The sequence below is a fragment of the Carassius gibelio genome, chromosome B17 (genome assembly GCF_023724105.1).
Source record: "Carassius gibelio isolate Cgi1373 ecotype wild population from Czech Republic chromosome B17, carGib1.2-hapl.c, whole genome shotgun sequence".
Taxonomy (NCBI): Eukaryota; Metazoa; Chordata; class Actinopteri; order Cypriniformes; family Cyprinidae; genus Carassius; species Carassius gibelio.
Genome location: NC_068412.1, coordinates 17,949,454 through 17,968,016, shown reverse-complemented (window position 1 = coordinate 17,968,016; position 18,563 = coordinate 17,949,454). Strand labels below are relative to the sequence as shown.

The following is an 18,563-nucleotide window of genomic DNA, read 5'->3' as shown; positions in this document are numbered from 1 at the left end:
TCCGGATTCCACCGAAGTTCAAGGACTGACAATTCTTGGGGTTTGAAACTGGCCCTGTGTTGTAATTGATAGTAATATATTTCCTGTGAGCTTCTGTGACAAGTAAAATTCACTCCCATGGAAAGATGAGCTCTCTCTCCCCATGACCCACTTTACAACTGGAATGTCCATCACATGGGAGTGAATGTCCATCACGTTCCAGTAGAACCTCTTCCAGAAACGCTGTTCAAGGGTCAGTCAAGTCCACCCTGCTCATTTAAACAGGTGGTTTAGTGTTAAACAAACCTAATTATCAATTTAATTATGAAAGTATGCATTTTTAGAATTTAAAATATGTGGAGTAGCCTACTTTTTTGTAAACCTTAAAAAGTTTGACGTCTGTTAAAAGTACTAAAAAAAGTAAAATATTTATAACATCTGCAGCAATATATTATTCGAGTGAGATTTTATTTAATAGTCCAGAAAAAGGGCATGTTTTACATAATAACATTTACATTCATGTTATAGAATCCTACAAACAGTAAGAAATAAATAATCTTTCCTTCGAAACGTGTGTCAAAACCTATTTTTATACAGTCAATGGTCACAACCTATACTGTCTCGTGTTCAGTGTCGTAAAGCCTATACTGCCATCTATTGGTGTGATCTGCAGGCTCGCGTGCATGGTTTCAACCTTTTTGATTCCAGTGCCCAAATCGACAACACAATAATTGCATTTCAAAAAAAAAATTCAAAGTTTTATGAGTCGAATGTACTTTAGGGTTCCCATTCTTGTTAAACCAATGAATTTAAAATTTTCCAGTCTTGTGTGGTTTAATGAGTAATGAAAAAGGATTAAGACTTTTTATTTATTTATTTAACTGGCTTATTATACCTGATTTAACATTTTTGATCTTGGGAGTTTATTTTAGCTTGCATGAATTTAGCTTATTTTGTCTATTTTAGTATAGCAAAATTATTACTTATAGTTTATTTTAATGCTTTTTTTGTCTCATTATAAAATATATTAAGAATCACTTAATAAAGAATATGAATCTTAATGATTTTCTAAAGTTGAAGTAAATTGGATTATATTTATATCCAACAATAATAATAATTATACAGAGGGGCACCGCTATGGTTTCCGGGCCCCCGTGATCAGCGTTGCAGGTCTTTTGCGTTTGTCCTAACCTCTCCCCCACCCTGTTACAGTACCCCTGCATATACAGTACCTTTATGAAATTGTAACAGATGAAATTGTACCAATTGTAGCTAGTTCTAGAGAAAGGATAAATGTCAGGTCAAGTGACACAGTTAAACTGGACTGAAAGACACCGAGATACAGAGCATCAGGAATCTGTGCCCTTTGACACTGACACAGCTGGCAATGGCAGCACTAAGCTGTGTCCCATCATTCCTCTCTCTCCCTCTTTGTTTCACTCACAATCCCTGGTACAGTATGAGATAAGCTACAATGCTATACAATGAGAAGTCGTTATTTTATGTCATTGTGCTTATAGTGCATATTAATTATTCAATTATGTAGGCTCAAATTGTGCAATATTCCTGACAGCGTATTGACATAATATATGTATTTTGGGGTTATATCAAAAAGTCCATCCCTTGCCCCCATCCCCCCTTGGATATGTGCGACTCCTATGTTTCATTTAGCATCAGAAACTTAAACATCCTATTTTATGATGCACATTCCTCCTCCAAGCCCCTTGTAAAGGAGTAAAGGACACTGCTGGAGAAGGGGTACAGGGGGTCAAGAGGAACAGCCATAAGTTGTCGCACACAAGCATTCCAGACTGGTGCTCGGGCAACGTCTGTGTGTAAAAGAGTGTGGCATGGTTGGAAATGCAATCCGGTATCAATATACAAATATGACCATGCTGGTTAGCTTATTTAAAAGTTACAGGACACGTCATTCCTAACATCTTAAACTACCTTAAAATTATTTTCTAAATGTTGGCTCGTTATTTTGCTTGTTTAATAAGGGTTCTTAGACAGTTTTCAGATGATCTTGCTCGGAAAATTGTTTGTGAGACCATTTTAAACCATCAAGAAAAACATCTTACAATGGTTTAAGATGTGTTTTAGTAATATATAGTTTATTGCTTAAGTTTGAATGTAATAAAAAGTCCAAATCTGAAGATTATTTACAGGTGTTTTTTTTCTGGTGGTTGAATTATTGATTAAAAAATGCTGACATTTTCAGCACACAGTCACAGTTCGGGTGAAGCGTTCACTCGCCTCACTGCGCGCGCGTGGATAAGTTAAACAGTGCGCGAGACAACGCGCTCATCCGCGCGACCTGAGGTGAGGAGTGATGAACAACAGGAGCTTTCAAAATAGAAAAACAAAAACATGTCAGCAACACTCCAAGTGTGATATTTGCAGCTCTACAGAGACAGGCTGGTTATCTGGGACTGGATTCCAAGGCTGTTATTCTAGGAGTAATGTGCTCTGGAGAGACTGTTGCTTGATTCCATAAAGAAACGGCGGAAGCAGTTGAACAGAGGTACGTCTCTGCACAAATGATCTTATCTCACATTGTGTTTTTCATTGGACGATTTGAAGAGCATCAACTATAGAATCAACTTTAAAAGGGAACTAAATTTATATTTATGTCATTTTAATATCTTAATAATATTTATTTTTGTTTGTTTGTAAATTTCACTAAATAATGTTAGATACCGGTTGCCTATAGTATGCATAGGCCAACTCTAGTTTAATGTACGTTTATTTATATATATATATATATATATATATATATATATATATATATATATATATATATATATATATATATATATAGTTTTGTCTGTTTTTTTTAAGGGTACATTGTGTTGTTGTTTATTGATCACTTTATAATGTTGAGTTAACGTTAAATGTTTATTGTATTATTTTAAAGTTATAGGCCTAGGTGTTCCCGTGATGGTGTGTTGTATTTGTATATAGGCTATGACAGTGCATCGTCTTATGTATTGGCTACTATTACAGCCGATACATATATATGAATAAATAGGCCTATTTTATTAAACGGATTAGTGCTTATTTACCAAAATCGTTGTCTCAGTCTTTTATGGTAATTTCAGACAATCAAAGTTTTACTGCCTTTAAAATGACTTTATACAAGCAAAAAAAAAAAAAAAAAAAAAATTGTAACATTTATTCCTGTGAAACTACATGTAAATTTTATTTTAAAATGTTTTTTGGATTTTTTACTGTATTTTCTATAAAACTGCTGTTCCACTTTTTGATGAGCTGTCTCTGCCTTTCTGAAAAACAGGTATTATTTATTAATCTAATCATATTTGGCTAAAAAGCAAGCTACATAATGCTTTAATAAAAAAAAATGTAAGTCTTGTTTATGATTAATCATGCATCTTTATCTCTGTCTTTGTCTTCAACACTTATTCACTGGGCAAGAAGCCAAATTATGAAGAGGATGTCTGCAGCAAAACGCCTAAATACAGAGAGGAGTTTCAGAGTGGTCGTCCGTCTGTGTGCCCGTGAAAACACGCACTCACACACAGGTCTTTTACTTTTACTGAAATTTGCATGATTATTTTATTGCATTGTATTACCTTGCTCCATTGTTCTTATCTTGATTCCTGCAAACATCCTGAAGCTATTTACCCAAACTTTTCAATTCCTCAGCGAACAGACCAGAACAGTCTGTCTCTCTAGATGTACCCAGAGCCTCTATCAAAGTGACACATCTCAACAGAGTAGTTGTTGACACTGGAAGGGTGAGTGTTGATTCGAATGAGATCAAAGATATCACTTTATTAGATTCATCATGCTCTTTTGCAAAAAAACAGAAAGAAATGATTCAAGTGAAACCAAAGTATGCAATAAAGTCAAGTTGAAGGTGTTTTCAAAATATTTTTTGTCCTTCTCCAGAGTCACAAGCCTCATATTATAGACCTCGATGGAGTCTTAAATGAGGAGGCATCACAGAGAGATGTTTATGAGTCTACAACAAAGGTTCAAAGAATGTTCTTAGCAACAGTTGTCATATTTAATACTAGTCCTTATTTGTAAATTAAAATACTAATCTATCTTTGTCTTTGTGTGCCAGTCTCTGGTCGAGTATCTAATGCAGGGTTATAATGGCTGTGTTATTGTCTATGGATCTCCGGGCAGCGGTAAAACTCATACCCTGCAGGGATGCAGCGTGTCAGCCAAACACAGAGGCATCATCAACCGCGCTGCTGAGGACATCTTCGCCTGTATCAAACCTTCACACTGTTGGTTTTAGAAAGTCATACCTTAAGATTTAATGTTCTATTGTAGATAAGAGTGACTTACTGTATAACACATACTGTATAGAGCAGTTACATTCCACTCCTCATTCATTGCATTATGCTTACCAGACTGCACATAATAGGACCTGTACATAAGCATCCTAGAACAATCCTTAATTTAAATAATCCAGCCCCCAAGGCATCTCACTGCAAAATCAGAGTCTCGTTCTACCACATTTTCAATGAAAAGATTTATGACCTATTGGTAAGTATTTGAAGTGTAATTAAATCACTGCATCAGTGAAATCAATTTATTATACATTAATACATTTGGCAGATGATTTTTTTTAGAGAAACATTTTATTTATTTGTTAGTTGTTGTTTTTTTTTAGGTTGTTTAAATTTATCAGTTCATGGTAATATTCACATGGCTGTGGTATTTCTGGCACCACGCAATACTCTTTGGGTTATAGGAAAACTATTTTAAGCTTCATTGCCGTTATAAAGCATTTTCCTTATTTACACTTTTTAATGTTTTTGGAAGAAGTCTTAGTAAAAAATAAAAACAGTAATATTGTGAAATAATTTTGCTATTTAAAATAATAAGTGTTTTCCATTTGAATATATTTAAACATTTATTTCTGTGATGGCAAAGCAGCCATTACTTCAGACTTCAATGTCGCATGATCCTTCTGAAATCATTCTAATATGCAGCTGAAGTCTGCTAATGAGCAAAGCTTGTTAATATTTTTGTAGAAACTGTGTTAAAAAAAGATAATAAAGATTAAAGATTCTTTGATATTTTTAAATAAAATATGTTTATTTAAAATAGTTTTTTTTTATAATAATTGAAAAGTATTAAGTATTAACTTTTAGGGTACCAGTGAATTGCTGCATTGAAAAAAAGCTTGGAATATACAGTGGGGAAAATATTTGATAAACCTGCTGATTTTGTAAGCTTGCCCACTTATAAAGATATAAAGGTCTGTAATTTGTATGCTAGGTTTATTTTAACGGATAGAGACAGAATACCAACCAAAAAAAAAAAAATCCAGAAAAAAACACATTAAATAAAGGTTAGAAATTGATTTGCATTTCAGTGATTGATATAAGCATTTCATCCCCTACCATCCAGCAAGAATTCTGTCTCCCACAGATTGGTTATGTGCCCATGTGGAAAACAGATTAGTCCTGCCACTTTAAGAAGTTACTCCTAATGTCAGCTCATCCACACAATCTGTATCTTCCATTCCAATCTCTCCCAGCGTCATGCGCAAGACCAAAGAGCTGTCAAAGGATGTCAGAGATTGTAGATTATAAATCTGCACGGCTGGAATGGGTTACAAGAATATCAGCAAGAAGCTTGGAGAGAAGGAGCCACTGTTGGTATGATTATTCGGAAATGGAAGAAACACAAAATAACCATCAGCCTGGGTCTGTAGCTCTGTGCAAGTTCTTTCCTCATGGGGTAAGGATGATCATGAGAAAGATGAGGGATCAGCCCTGAATCACACTGGAGGCAGTTGGGACCACAGTCATCAAGCAAAACATTGGTAACACAATATACGACAATGGACTGAAATCTTGCAGCACCCGCAAGGTTCCCCTGCTCAATAAAGCACATGTATAGACCCATTTAAAGTTTGCCAATGAACCTATAAATGATTCAGAAAAGGCTTGGGAGAAATTGTTGTGGTCAGATGAGATCAAAATTGAGCTCTTTTGCATTAATTTGAGAAATGCTGATTATGACACCAATAACACCATCCCTACAGTCAAGCACGGAGGTGGAAACATTATGCTTTGTGGCTGTTTTTCTGCTAAGGGTACAGGACGACTTCACCACATTGAGGGGCAAATGTACTGTGAAATCTTGGATGAGAACCTCCTTCCCTCAGCCGGAACACTGAAGATGGGTCATGGATGGGTCTTCCACCATGACAGTGACCCAAAATATACCACCAAGGCAACAAAGTAGTGGCTCAAGAAGAAGCACATTAAGGACATGGAGTGGCCTAGCCAGTCTCCAGACCTCAGTCCTATAGCAAATCTGTGGAGGGAGCTGAAACTTCGAGTTTCCAAATGACAGCCAAGAAACCTTAGGATTTAGAGAGGATCTGTAAAGAGGAGTGGATCAAAATCCCTCCTGAGAAGTGTGCAAAACTTGTGACCAACTACAAAAAACAGCTTGCCAACAAGGGTTTCTGCACCAAGTACTAAGTCGTGTTTTGCTTGGGGATCAAATACTTATTTCACTCACTGAATGCAAATACATTTCTAACCTTTATATAATGTGTTCTTTTTCTGGAGTTTGTGGTTGGTATTCTGTGTCTATACATTTAAATAAATCTACCGTAAAAATTACAGACCCTTCATTTTTTTTGTAAGTGGGCAAACTTACAATATCATCAGGGGATCAAATAAAAATTTTCCCCACTGTATGAAGTCCAACATTAAGGAAAATGTTCAGATGTTCTTTTGTCTCTCTCCCTGATCTGTTCAGGATCCAAAAGGGAGTGAGGTGGTCTGGCTGCGTGACTGTGAGGAGGTGGTGCGTCTCGATGGGTTGACGGAGGTGGAAGTGAACTCTGTCCAGGATCTGCTGCAGGTGCATCGCCGGGGCTCTGCCCTCAGGCACACAGGTAAGAGCCAGTAACTCAACCTGATGTGATGAGCAAACACTATTTCATCTGAAGTATGATGATCAGAGTGATCTCAGCTTGCTCTATTAAATCAGATTCATTTCTCATACCTTTCTAACATTCTTCAGGGATTTCAAAGGGAGATTTTCCAAGCCGATCCCACATGGTATTCAACATTGTGGTCATTAACACAATGCTCCAGTGCCCTGGTAGGCGTTTTGTGTTTCCTAAACTTATAAGTCTTTCTAAAGTTTTCCTGAATTGTGAATATTGCCATGTTTTTTGTTGTCTTATTAGATTCATAAAATTTATTCTTCATACTACAGATGTTTTAGGAGAGTTACACTTACATTCAGTAAAATTTTTACTTGTTTTTAATGAGTAACTCAGTCCATTTGTCGGTCAATAGCTTGCCTCAGTCAACCCCCTACGCATTAGTCAGCTCTATGAACCTCTGCCTGCGGTCTGATTGTTATTGTAGGGAGATATGAACATACCAGAGCCTCCCACAGGGTCTCCCTGTACCCCCCGCAGTGGTGTGTTGCAAACTCACAATGTCGCAGTGTAATTATGTTCTATTAATACAAATCTGATTAACTACCTCCCTTTGTGTGTGTTTGTACTTAATGGTTGCAGAGGGAGTTTTGACAGCCAGCAAACTCACTCTGGTAAGAGGATAGCATCGGAGACTCCTTTTGGCATAACTAAAATATTAGGTTTTCTCTGTGTGAAGTACACATTCTTGGCATAGATGCAGTGAGCACCATATTTGTGAATTAAGAAAGATTTATGAAACTCACATGATTTTTGCTTTTTGTTAGGTGGATCTGGCAAGCTCAGGAAAAGTAAGTTCATGTTACTCTGAAATGTTTCTGTGTCAGATCATGATATTTTAGTTATAAATTGATTGAACACCATTGACTGACCTATTATAATAGTAAAATGTTATGGTTATTCTAAAATACTAACCACTATATTAACCATGGGACATGTTTCCAAGTTTTTAAATTTGTTTTAATGCTACTTAAAGAAAAAGCATCAATGCGCCAGTCTGTGTGGTGACGAGTGATCGTCTTTTTTAATGAGTCTTTATGAATGATTCATCGTATTGCCACACGCTGATTCAAATGACTGCCTTAAAGGGGGGGTGAAATGCTATTTCATGCATACTGAGTTTTTTTCACTGTTAAAGAGTTGGATTCCCATGCTAAACATGGACAAAGTTTCAAAAATTAATTTGTACATTTGAAGGAGTATTTTTCTTCCCAAAATACTCCTTCCAGTTTGTCACAAGTTTCGGAAAGTTTTTTTCGAGTATGGCTCTGTGTGACGTTAGATGGAGCGGAATTTCCTTATATGGGTCCTGAGGCACTTCTGCCCGAAGAGCGCGCGCTCCCGTATAGCAAGGCTGAGCAGCACAGACATTTCACTGATCAGAGCGAGAGCGTCGCGAAAAGTCACAAAAGAAGTGTGTTTTTGGTTGCCAGGGCAAGACAACCCTGCACAGATTACCAAAAAAAAACAGCATTAAGGGACCAGTGGATGGAGTTTATTCTTACAGAGCATCAACGGAGTTGTGTAAGTGTTTTTGTTTGTTCCCTGCATTTCGAAGATGCTTGTTCACAAGGCCCAGTTTGACGACGGATTTGCGTATCGTTTATTTCTTAAGGATGATTCAATCCCAAGGAAAAAGGGTCACGATCGTGTGTTGGAACCGCATGCGGTGAGTAAAACTGCTTCAAATATCTCTGCCTCCTTGTTAGTGCGTCCGCCTCCCATGCTGGAGACCCGGGTTCGAGCCCCGCTCGGAGCGAGTCGTTGCTGCTGCTGCTTTCGTTCAGTTTCAGCCTCTGGATCTGATTCTGGATCATAAATAAACGGCTGAATCTGTCTTTAAGCCATGGTTTGTTTTGGATGATGGGTTTTCCCTCACGGTAATGTCACAGCTTCCACATGCTCTCAACGCAAAAGCCTATTCGCGCTCGTGATTCTTTAGCTCCGCCCACACGTCACGCCTCCAGCCGGTTGTGTTTTTCCGGCAAAAATCGGTACAGACTATCTTTCTCTTATGAATATAATAAAACTAAAGACTTTTTGGATTTATGAAGGATGCAGTACTACTCTATAGGTACTCAAGATTAACAGGATATTGAGTGAAAACGAGCATTTCACCCCCCCTTTAACGATAAAGTCTTTGAATTATCGACTCAACTATTTTTTCACCCAGGAAGGAAACAGGTGATTTGCCTTTAGGATAAAATCTTTATATTTCATTCATTCAAATGATTCATTCAAAACGGTTGATTCAGTTGTAGTGTAATACCACGTGTTGCTCATAGATGCATAATAAACAAAGCACAAATAAACTGACAAAGTTACTGTATCTATCTAAAATGTAAGTTTGTTTCGTACTGACTTAAATAAATCATGTGTCATAACTGAATATCTGTGCTGTTGATTACCTGCAACAAATGGTCAAGGCATTCCACCCTTACGAAAAAGTAGTATACTTCAATTTTATTTTACTAAATATACTTAAGTAAAGTTCAGGTATTTTTAAGTATACTTTATGTAGCAAGTATACAAATATCAGTGTTCTAGCAGTATACTTTTAAGTGTACTGTTTCAATACTCCTTGGGACTAAATTGGCCCACTTTCTAGTATATAAAAGTATACGTTTAAGAATACTTTTAAGTATAACAGTAGCAAACTTTTAGCACACAACTAGTTTACCTCTATGTTTGTAGTTTATACTGCAATTATATTAAAAGTGAACTTATAGGTTTACTGATAGTTTACTAATTAAATACTTGGTACACTTTGAAGTATAGTCTCACTAAACTACTAGTCCAGTAGATTTATACTACAAGCATAGATTTATACCCTATTTATAAATTTTGTTATATGAATATCTGAATTCTGAACATACAAAACATCTGAAGATAGAACAGGGTATCTGCTTGTAAACAAAAACATTTTATTCTAGTTTCATGCGTAATCTTTTTAAACACTTTAATGTGGGTAAGTTTCATAAAAAATAAAGAAATAACATTTTGAACAAAAAGCTGAAAAAAGAATATGAATTGGATTAAGAATGATAATAAAAACGTAGATGGAGTCGATCAACACCTGAAAGCTTGACTGTAATTATTACCTCTTCATCGGTCGACATTTTATTCCATAACGTTACTGTTTTGGTGCTGTTTCATGTCAGATGATCGTGTTACATGTGCTAGTATGTGTTGTTTTTTCTTCTAACTTGAGTTTTTTTGGAAATTCATTACAGAAGATGTGTACTAGCGCCCTCTACCTTGTAATAATGGAAACACGGGTTCTAGGAGTATAGCTCAAATACAGTATATTTATAATTTTTTGTAATTATAAGTCAAGTATACTTAAATGTCATTTTAAGTATATTTCTGAGGAGTACATAAAGCCCATTTCTGAGAAGTACATAAAATGTAAACTAAAAGCATAAACTTTTTTTTCATAAGGGCAGTGTTGTTATATACTTTAATACAAAGCTTTGGGGGAGTTTCAGTTTTAATGTTCACTTTCTTTCTCTACCCCCAGTGTCGTAGTTTTGTGGTTCCTGACAAGAGAACTTTCAATGCCACAAATGAAAACCCACAAGAGACCAAGATGCTGAAACGCTCCCTCACCATATTCGGAAATGTTAGTAATACCTCAAACATGTCCGCAAAAAAAGAGCATGCTTTATCTATTATCACTGTTGTCCCGGTCAGACTAAAGGCATTTTTGAAGAGCAGAGTTTGTTTTGAGTATCTCCAGTGATTATTTATCAGTCAAAGAGCCCTATCTTAATCATATCAATGTGTTGGCTGCATATTCAGTAAATTACACAGGAAATTATCTGTAGGATTACATAGCTTTCCATTTAGGGAAGGGAAGATGTCATGTCACATTAATACAGAGAAAAAGATTCTTTTTAGAATATTGATTATTTACATTTAGATAATATGGAGGCCCCTTCTTCCCAGTTCTGAGTTTTCTCACTGTGTTTGAAGAAAAAATTCCATAATATTAGAGTCATTTTGGACATAAATTACAAATAAAAATGTTTTGATACCTGTCCTGGTATTATGTATATAATACTCTAAAAAGTATTAAAATGCAAAGTACAGAAAATCTCAATCCTTTCTTTTCTTTTTTAGGTGATTTTTGCCCTCAGCTCAGCGGGGTCCCAGCATGTCCCATACAGAGAATCCAAACTAACCCGAGCACTTAGGGACTGGTGAGTATCATCAACATCGGCATCATGAACATTATTTCTCCACTTTCTTCAACTTTTGTGTAAGTTTGTTGACTGTTTCTGAGTTTGATGTTTATTTTGTTATCTGGTTTAGTTTGGGAGGGAACTGCCGGACGTGTTTAGTGGTCACGGTCTCATCTCAATCATCTTTAATATCTGAAACTCTCAGCTCTCTACAGTTTGCCTCCAGAGCCATGGCTGTTCCATCACGACCCATATACACCTCTCAGTTACATTACACACCTGAACAGGTATACACACTTTTCCCAAAACACATACTTTCAGAATATTCATCACATTTCAACAAATGTGCATGCAGCCGTCCCAGATGCATCTCATTCTTACATATACGTAACTCACCTTAATAGAAAAACACCACAATAAATAATTGTCCTATAATAATTTTCTTTGTATAAAATGTTTGCAAACAGTTTTAATCTTTTTTTTTTTTCACTTTAGTTTGCTGAAATTTTACTCACACTCAGGCCATTCAAGATGTAAATGAGCTAGTTTCTTCGTCTGTGCAGATTTCGAGAAATTTATTTTTTTGAATGGGTGCCGTCAGAGTCAGAGTTCAAACAACTGATAATCTTTGTTGTTGGAGTCATGTGGATTAATATAATGTTTTTATCAGCTGTTTGGACTCTCATTCTGACGGCACCCATTCACTGCAGTGGATCAATTGGTGAACAAGTGACATAATGCAAAATTTCCCCAAATCTGTTCCAAAGAATGAAACTCATCTACACCTTGGATGGCGTGAGGGTGAGGAAATTTTCAACAAATTAAAATTTTTAGGTGAAGTATTTCTATTTTCCAATGATTACACTTACAGATCATACCCAGGTGCACAAAACTGGTGAAGTCTTACACACAACGCAATCTTACACACAACACTCTTATCTAATATGTTTTATAAAATCAGCTCATTCATAAATTATGTAATCTTACAAAAATATTCTATTCATGTGCATATCTGATTTGGAAGAAGGACCTTAATCATCTGACCAGACAGCAGATTTTACCACCGGTCGGATCTGACAGAAAGGTAAGACTCAAACTCACACACATTTACAGCACATATTCACATAGACATAATTTATAGCTTCACTTTAAACCCTGAATGTGTTTGTGTCAAGTGCCCTTTTGCAGCTGAGTGAGTCGTAAAGATGAAAGGGGCAACTTTTATTGTGCTCATCAGTTTGACTCTTCATTTGAATAGTTTTGCCTCTAGTGGCCTGTTTCTAAAGTTACAGTATAGTGAGAGAGAACATCATCAAGACACTCTGATGAGCCAGAGGAGGACAGTTTTAATCTAAATATACAATATACAATGTTTTATTGGGACATTCAGTTTTTGTGTTTATTTTAACTGTGATACGAATACCATAAAATGCCCATAGAACATGCCTGCGGTCAGATAGCTGAAAAATTCCTTTATAAACAGCATATAATGCATGTCAAACCCTTTAAAGTTATATATCAGAGTCACATATTGCAAGTAAAACAGTTGCAAATATGAGAAAAGATCAAATGTGTGAGAATATTTTATTTAAAATTTAGTTGGTAAAGCTGTTTTGTGCATAAACAACAAAAGTTATGATCATTTATTGAAATTTGTAAACAATGTCTTTCTAACTATAGACATTTTTAGTTAAATGTCTGATGATATACTTGCATGCAAAGTAATAGGTTTGGTAGAAAGATGGTGCACTAGACCTTTAAGGCTTTGTTTTAAAAATGGGAACACATAACACTGTCTAAAAATTGATAGATTGAATTCACTGTAAGTCGCTTTGGATAAAAGCGTCTGCTAAATGCATACATTTAATTTAATTTTAATTTAAAAATGTCTTGCTTTTGTCATTTTAAGTAACTAATTTTTTATCATTGACAGCATTTTTCTTATGAGACATTATGATCTGTGATCTTGATATTTGGTGTTCCATTTGTTGTATTTTCAGTCGCAGACATGCTTGCTTCCCAATCTTTTGAGTTCAGTCAGTCCCTCTGAACCTAAACTCAGCTCAGGCCACTGTGGAGATGGGCTGGAGCTCAGAACTTTTCTCCCCCAGCTGGAAAAACCAGGCCAAACCGAACCACCTGGGCATTACAGCCACGGATCTCGACCTGGAGCTGATGGTAACAAGCTGCATTTTTAAATAAAACCCGTAATCACTTTAAACACTACAGAAGAATTTTTAACTGCTTTGCAGGTAGGACCCGCTCCCTGCCCCGTTCCCTTTCTGGGGCAGTTTTCCATGATGCTGGAGGGAGAGAAAGAACTGGAAAAGGATCAGAGTTTTCATCCTCACAGCGCCGTTCCGTAGAGCGGCTCTCTACATCCTCTCTTGAAGCTTTTTCAGCTCCCTCGGCAGCTGTGGAATGTCCTAACTGTTCCCGGGAACAAAAGCTCCGAGAGGAATATGACAAGATTATTGTTCAGGCTAGGAGAGACAAGGATTCTCTCAGTCAGAAAGTAGCAGAACTGGAAAATGAGTTGAAAACAAGAGCAACACAGGAGAAACAAGAGGGACTGAGCTGGGAAAAGTCAAGAGGAAATCAAGATTCTGCAAGCAGCACATCTGCAGATATGGGAATATTAAAGACTGCAGAGGTACCAGTAATGCGCTGGATTATATCACAGTATCTACAGTCACTTTGTTCCTATAGATAGAGGAAAACATATCTGGAGTTATTATATTTATATGTCACTGTATATTTAAATGTCGCTGTTAATCAATTTATTGTATCCCTATTAAACACATTTAGAAACTATAGTCTATAATAATAAAAAAAATAATAAAAATCATATAAATTGAGCAAATTGTTTTGAAGTTATTCTGTTATCTAAAGTGGAACCAAATATACAGGTAAACATACATTAATATATTAATTTACATTAATAATTTGGAATTATGGTCAAAAACGTGCATTTGACCTATTATGACATGCCATTTCCATTTGCCATTGTGTGCCAACAATAAAGATGAGTGCAGAAATGTCTCTGCCTGTTCTTCAGGTGTGTTTGCAAACAGAAGCAGAGGAGCTGAGATCAGACCTGAGCACATGTCGTGAGAGAGAGAAAATGCTGACACAAACGCTGCACTCTGAGAGAGAAAGACTGACCCAGGACATCCAGAATCTGCTCACACAACTCAACAGCACCAGAGAGAGAAACAGCCAGCTTGTGTCAACCCATAACAACCAGCGGGTACAAATCACACACAGCCTACCAATGTGGAGTTTTAAAGTATCTGTTTGAATATATGAACGTTATTATTGTGCTGTGTTTTATGGTAGGAGAGCTTGTTGGCAGAACTACAGACCAGCAGAGAAGAGCTCAAAAGATTTCGAGAGAGTGTCTCTCTTACCCTCAGCCAGCTCGAGACTGAAAAGGTATCATGTTTTATTCTGTCCTTATTATTTTAAAGTATTATTCAATTATTTTTGTTATTATGTTTTAGACTTTTTCAACCTACAAATTGCTTCTAGTTGTCTCTGGATATTAAGGCATAGCATAAAGTAATTCAATGTTGAAAAAACACCACACCTTAACTGGAGAATGAAATTAGATGTGTGTTGCCCTTTACTGGCAGATTATGTGAACTGCAGTTTAATTTTGTTTTACAGGCTGAACTGATGTCACACTTGGAGGACATAAAAAGTTCCTATGAAAAGGTAACCTAAGACATATACTAGCATTCAAAAGTTTGGAGTTGGTAGGATTTGTTTATGTTTTTGAAAGAAATCTCTTATACTCACCAGGGGCCTGTTTCATAAAACAGTTAAGCCAGGCTTATTTGAGTTAGTCTGACTTATTTTGAACCAAATCAACTGACAGAAAGTCAGACTAACTGACCTCAATATAGAGTACATATTAGTAGGTAAAGTGTAGAGATTAGTAACCTTTGAAAGGGTACTGCCCCAATGAATATTTTTTTAATGAATGGGTAAAGAAGCATTCAAGGTTTGAAAGGTTTTCTGACCCCAAACTTTTGAATGGTAGTGTATGTAATAATTCATCAAATTTATTTTAGTTAAAAAAGCAATAATAACGCAAATAAAAGATGAATGTTCTCCATGTGCATGCATGCTGCTTCTGCAGGTGTGCTTGGAAAATGCTGGTTTGAGACAGAAACTCAAGTCATTTTTGAGGGAGATCAACTCTGCACCCTTTACAGAATCCAGCAGTCCAGACACAAACTCTTCACACACACACACAGTCACAACGAACGCCGAGATGATTGTCGTCTCACACCAAGTGTCTCAGCAGTGTCCTGCAGGTGTCACACAAGGCAAGAGATCCATATAATAAAAAAAACAGCCTTGTTCATTATTCTGTGTTAAGGCTGTAGGTAACCTTTTCATGTAAATGCTGTTGTTTTTGGCATGCCACCAGGAAGTGAATGCTGCTTTAGTCAGTGTGAAGAGTTTCAGCATCCTGAGGTGGAGTTTACAGAGAAGTCTGAAACCACAAACAACGGCAACTGTGAACAGCCGCTCTATAAACCTCAAACCCTCTACAAGCAGTTGTGAGCATCAGTTGATCAAAAACATATGTACAGGAGTTCTATTTGACTGTCAGAGCTTATGCAGTTGATTCTGTGTTGTTTCTGCAGGAGGAGGGAGCACAGTCTGTTACTGGACGTGATGCTGGTTTTGTACAGGAGAGAGTGGTTTCTGCAGGACGCTATTCCATATGTCAGACGTACACTCAGGAAGTGTGGACTGAGGCCTGAGGATATAGACTAAAGACTGTACTTATGTATGAGTGAATGAGGGATGTGGAGAGTAAATGTTGTCATGTATGAATCATTGTTAAGGCATAGTTCACCTAAAATCGCAAAAAGCTGCCACATCCTAAAGGAACAAAAGCTAAAAGATACATCTTTATACCTTATTTACCCTTGAAAGGTACATTTGAATATCTTAGAGGTACATATTAGTACTTTTAAGGAAATTTTTGTAGATAAAGTGTTTTTTTTTTTTTTTAGATTAAAGGCTCCAATTGCAGTTGCATTCATTAGAATGACCAGCACGGTGCTGTATGTCCATGTTCAATAGAAGAAATGTAGTCATCACAGGTTAGAAACAACATAACAGTTAGGAAATGATGAAATAAATGCATTTTAGGGTGAACTATTCCTCTAAGTGGCATGATAATATATTTAACTTAAATAAGGGAAAAATAAAGAAAAAGCACCCCTAACAAAGTCCAGCGTGTTGCATCAGTGCTCTGTGATCTTGAAAATTCATCATCATATACATTTTTGGCCTCCTCTACCTCCTGCAGTGTGTCATCCAGATTTCTAGGAGGCAGTGCTGAGCCTCTGTGATTCAGGTTGTTTAGTTCATCCGCAAGTTTTTTTAATCTCTCTTCTTTCGCTCTTTTTAAATGAAGCTAAATGGCTGTTGAGGAAGAGGTGGGGATTGGCGTTGGGTGACTTGTTTGTGGTGGTTTCCATGGGGATCAATTTGGTTGATTAGATTTATTTATTTTTTTCGCTGGAGCTTATTTGTGCACTTGTCATAAAAGAGCAAATAAGTGGAGGCTGGGTTTGGTTTTGCGCAAAACTTCTTGCTACATTCTTTTAGTATTTTCAAGTTCTGCCAAGCCTGTTTTGGAAGAAAATCTAATTAAATGTTAGATATTTGTGCTGTTCACTCCAACTGCACTGTTTTCAGTAATGTGCAATGCATAAATGTCTAAAAAAATGGTTTAGTGTTTCATGGATTTCAAGGGTTAGTTCACCCAAAAATTAAAATTCTGTCATTTATTACTCACCCTGATGTCATTCCAAACATGTGAGACCTTCATTCATCTTTGGATCACAAATTAAGATATCTTTGATGAAATCCAAGAGCTCTCTGACCCTGCATAACAGTAACACAACTGACATGTTCAAAGCCCAGAAAGATATTGTTCAATGTAGTTTTTTTTCTTTCTTTACACTCAAAAAGTAATTTCATAGCTTCCTAAAATTATGGTTGAACCACTGATGTCACATGAACTATATTATCAATGTCTTTACTACCTTTCTGGGCCTTGAATGTGGTAGTTACGCGTTGTCTATACAGGGCCAGAAAGCTCTCGAACTTCATCTAAAATATCTTGATTTGTGTTATGTAGATGAACGAAGGTCTTACAGGTTTAAAATGACATGTGGCTAAGTAATTCATGACAGAATTTTCATTTTTGGGTTAAACTAACCCTTTAAGAATAATAATTTAGAGAAGTGGTTCTCAACTAAGGAACCTCAGATAATGTCCAGGGCCAAGCATTAATCATTAAAATATTTAGCTATGTTAATAAAATATTTTTTTTAAATAAAAATGTAACTTAATTGACATATTTATATGTTTATTTTAGGGCTGGGCAATTTAATGCATTATTATCATGTTAAGACAATAATTGATTAACGCAGACAATTATTTTATCATGCGTTAACACAGTTTTTTATTATTATGAAAGTCCATTGCTCACTGGCTCTGAATACATATACAAACAAATGGGTCACAGGAGGGGATGCTTCCATTCAAATTATTTAGGCTAAGCAACAACATTCACAAACCACTGTTCACTGTTATTTATAACAGAAAGGAATGCAACAAGCTCGTAATCATTACTTGGAAGTTGGAAAGAGTTTATGAAAGCACGTGAAGACAGCAGAGAAGCACTTTGCGCAACACAGTGGTTACACATGTCCCTCTCACAATATATTGCTTTATAGATCTATTGCTTTTGCTGCTCAGAAATATTCATGCAATCATGCAGCACATATCAGTAGTGTTGCTTTCGTCAACAAAAATTATGGTAAAATAAATTTTGTAAATTCAAACCAGAGCTTCTTACGTGTCTGTAATGGATGTATTCTTGAGTCTATAAGGTAACCATAATATAATAAGATAACCTTGTTTGAAATGGGTTTGGCTAAAAGAAAATTTTGGTTTTGTCTATACTAATAGGTACATATACTATATAGGTTGGGTTAAATAGAATTGCATTACTAAAAGGAGACTAAAATACAATTTTCATTGACTAAAATGACTAAATGTCATCAGTTTTCGTTGAATAAACTAGACGAAAATAGTCATGGATAATGCTGACTAAAAATAAGACTAAAATGCTCAGACGTTTAGTTGACTGAAACTTAACTAGATTAAAAAGAGAATGAATGTGACTAAAACTAATAAAAACTAAAATGACAGTTTCACACAAGGCTGCCAAAAACAACACTACATATTAGAAGATCGATGCTCTGGACTGCTGCATAACCACAAAGCATCTGAAAGTAACCGTATGCTGACTCATAATGGTATTTTCAGTGGAAACTGACTCCGTTCTTCTTATAGAACAGTTACTAGAAAAGGCGGATGAATGTTTCTGAATAAATTTAGACTGGTGACTT

At 36.2% G+C, this 18,563-nt stretch overlaps 1 protein-coding gene across 4 annotated transcripts; it reads left to right on the top strand.

The window, feature by feature from the left end:
- Positions 1-2,266: 2,266 nt before the first annotated feature.
- si:ch211-63b16.4 (uncharacterized) lies at positions 2,267-16,958 on the top strand. Of its 4 annotated transcripts, none has more exons than XM_052580034.1 (22): positions 2,267-2,503; positions 3,418-3,521; positions 3,646-3,737; positions 3,892-3,975; positions 4,070-4,220; positions 4,427-4,500; positions 6,739-6,877; positions 7,006-7,086; positions 7,514-7,545; positions 7,699-7,722; positions 10,452-10,553; positions 11,054-11,133; positions 11,246-11,402; positions 12,140-12,199; positions 13,116-13,293; positions 13,368-13,768; positions 14,174-14,365; positions 14,455-14,550; positions 14,785-14,832; positions 15,260-15,449; positions 15,554-15,686; positions 15,774-16,958. In XM_052580034.1, the coding sequence occupies exons 2-22, from the start codon at positions 3,425-3,427 to the stop codon at positions 15,904-15,906; spliced, it is 2,544 nt and encodes an 847-aa protein (XP_052435994.1). In that variant the 5' UTR covers positions 2,267-2,503; positions 3,418-3,424; the 3' UTR covers positions 15,907-16,958. The 4 variants fall into 4 exon arrangements, with proteins under 4 accessions (XP_052435994.1, XP_052435995.1, XP_052435993.1 ...); XM_052580035.1 differs by having other exon boundaries at positions 3,415-3,521; positions 12,143-12,199; XM_052580033.1 differs by having other exon boundaries at positions 3,415-3,521.
- The last annotated feature ends 1,605 nt before the right edge of the window (positions 16,959-18,563 follow it).

What these genes read in the sequence shown, in the direction of transcription:
- si:ch211-63b16.4 (XM_052580034.1), top strand. Translation starts at nt 3,425, where the DNA reads ATGAAGAGGATGTCTGCAGCAAAACGCCTAAATACAGAGAGGAGTTTC. An exon ending in GCCAGCTCGAGACTGAAAAG is followed by an intron (nt 14,551 to 14,784) that starts GTATCATGTTTT and finishes TTTGTTTTACAG; the next exon opens with GCTGAACTGATGTCACACTT. An exon ending in TCCTGCAGGTGTCACACAAG is followed by an intron (nt 15,450 to 15,553) that starts GCAAGAGATCCA and finishes GCATGCCACCAG; the next exon opens with GAAGTGAATGCTGCTTTAGT.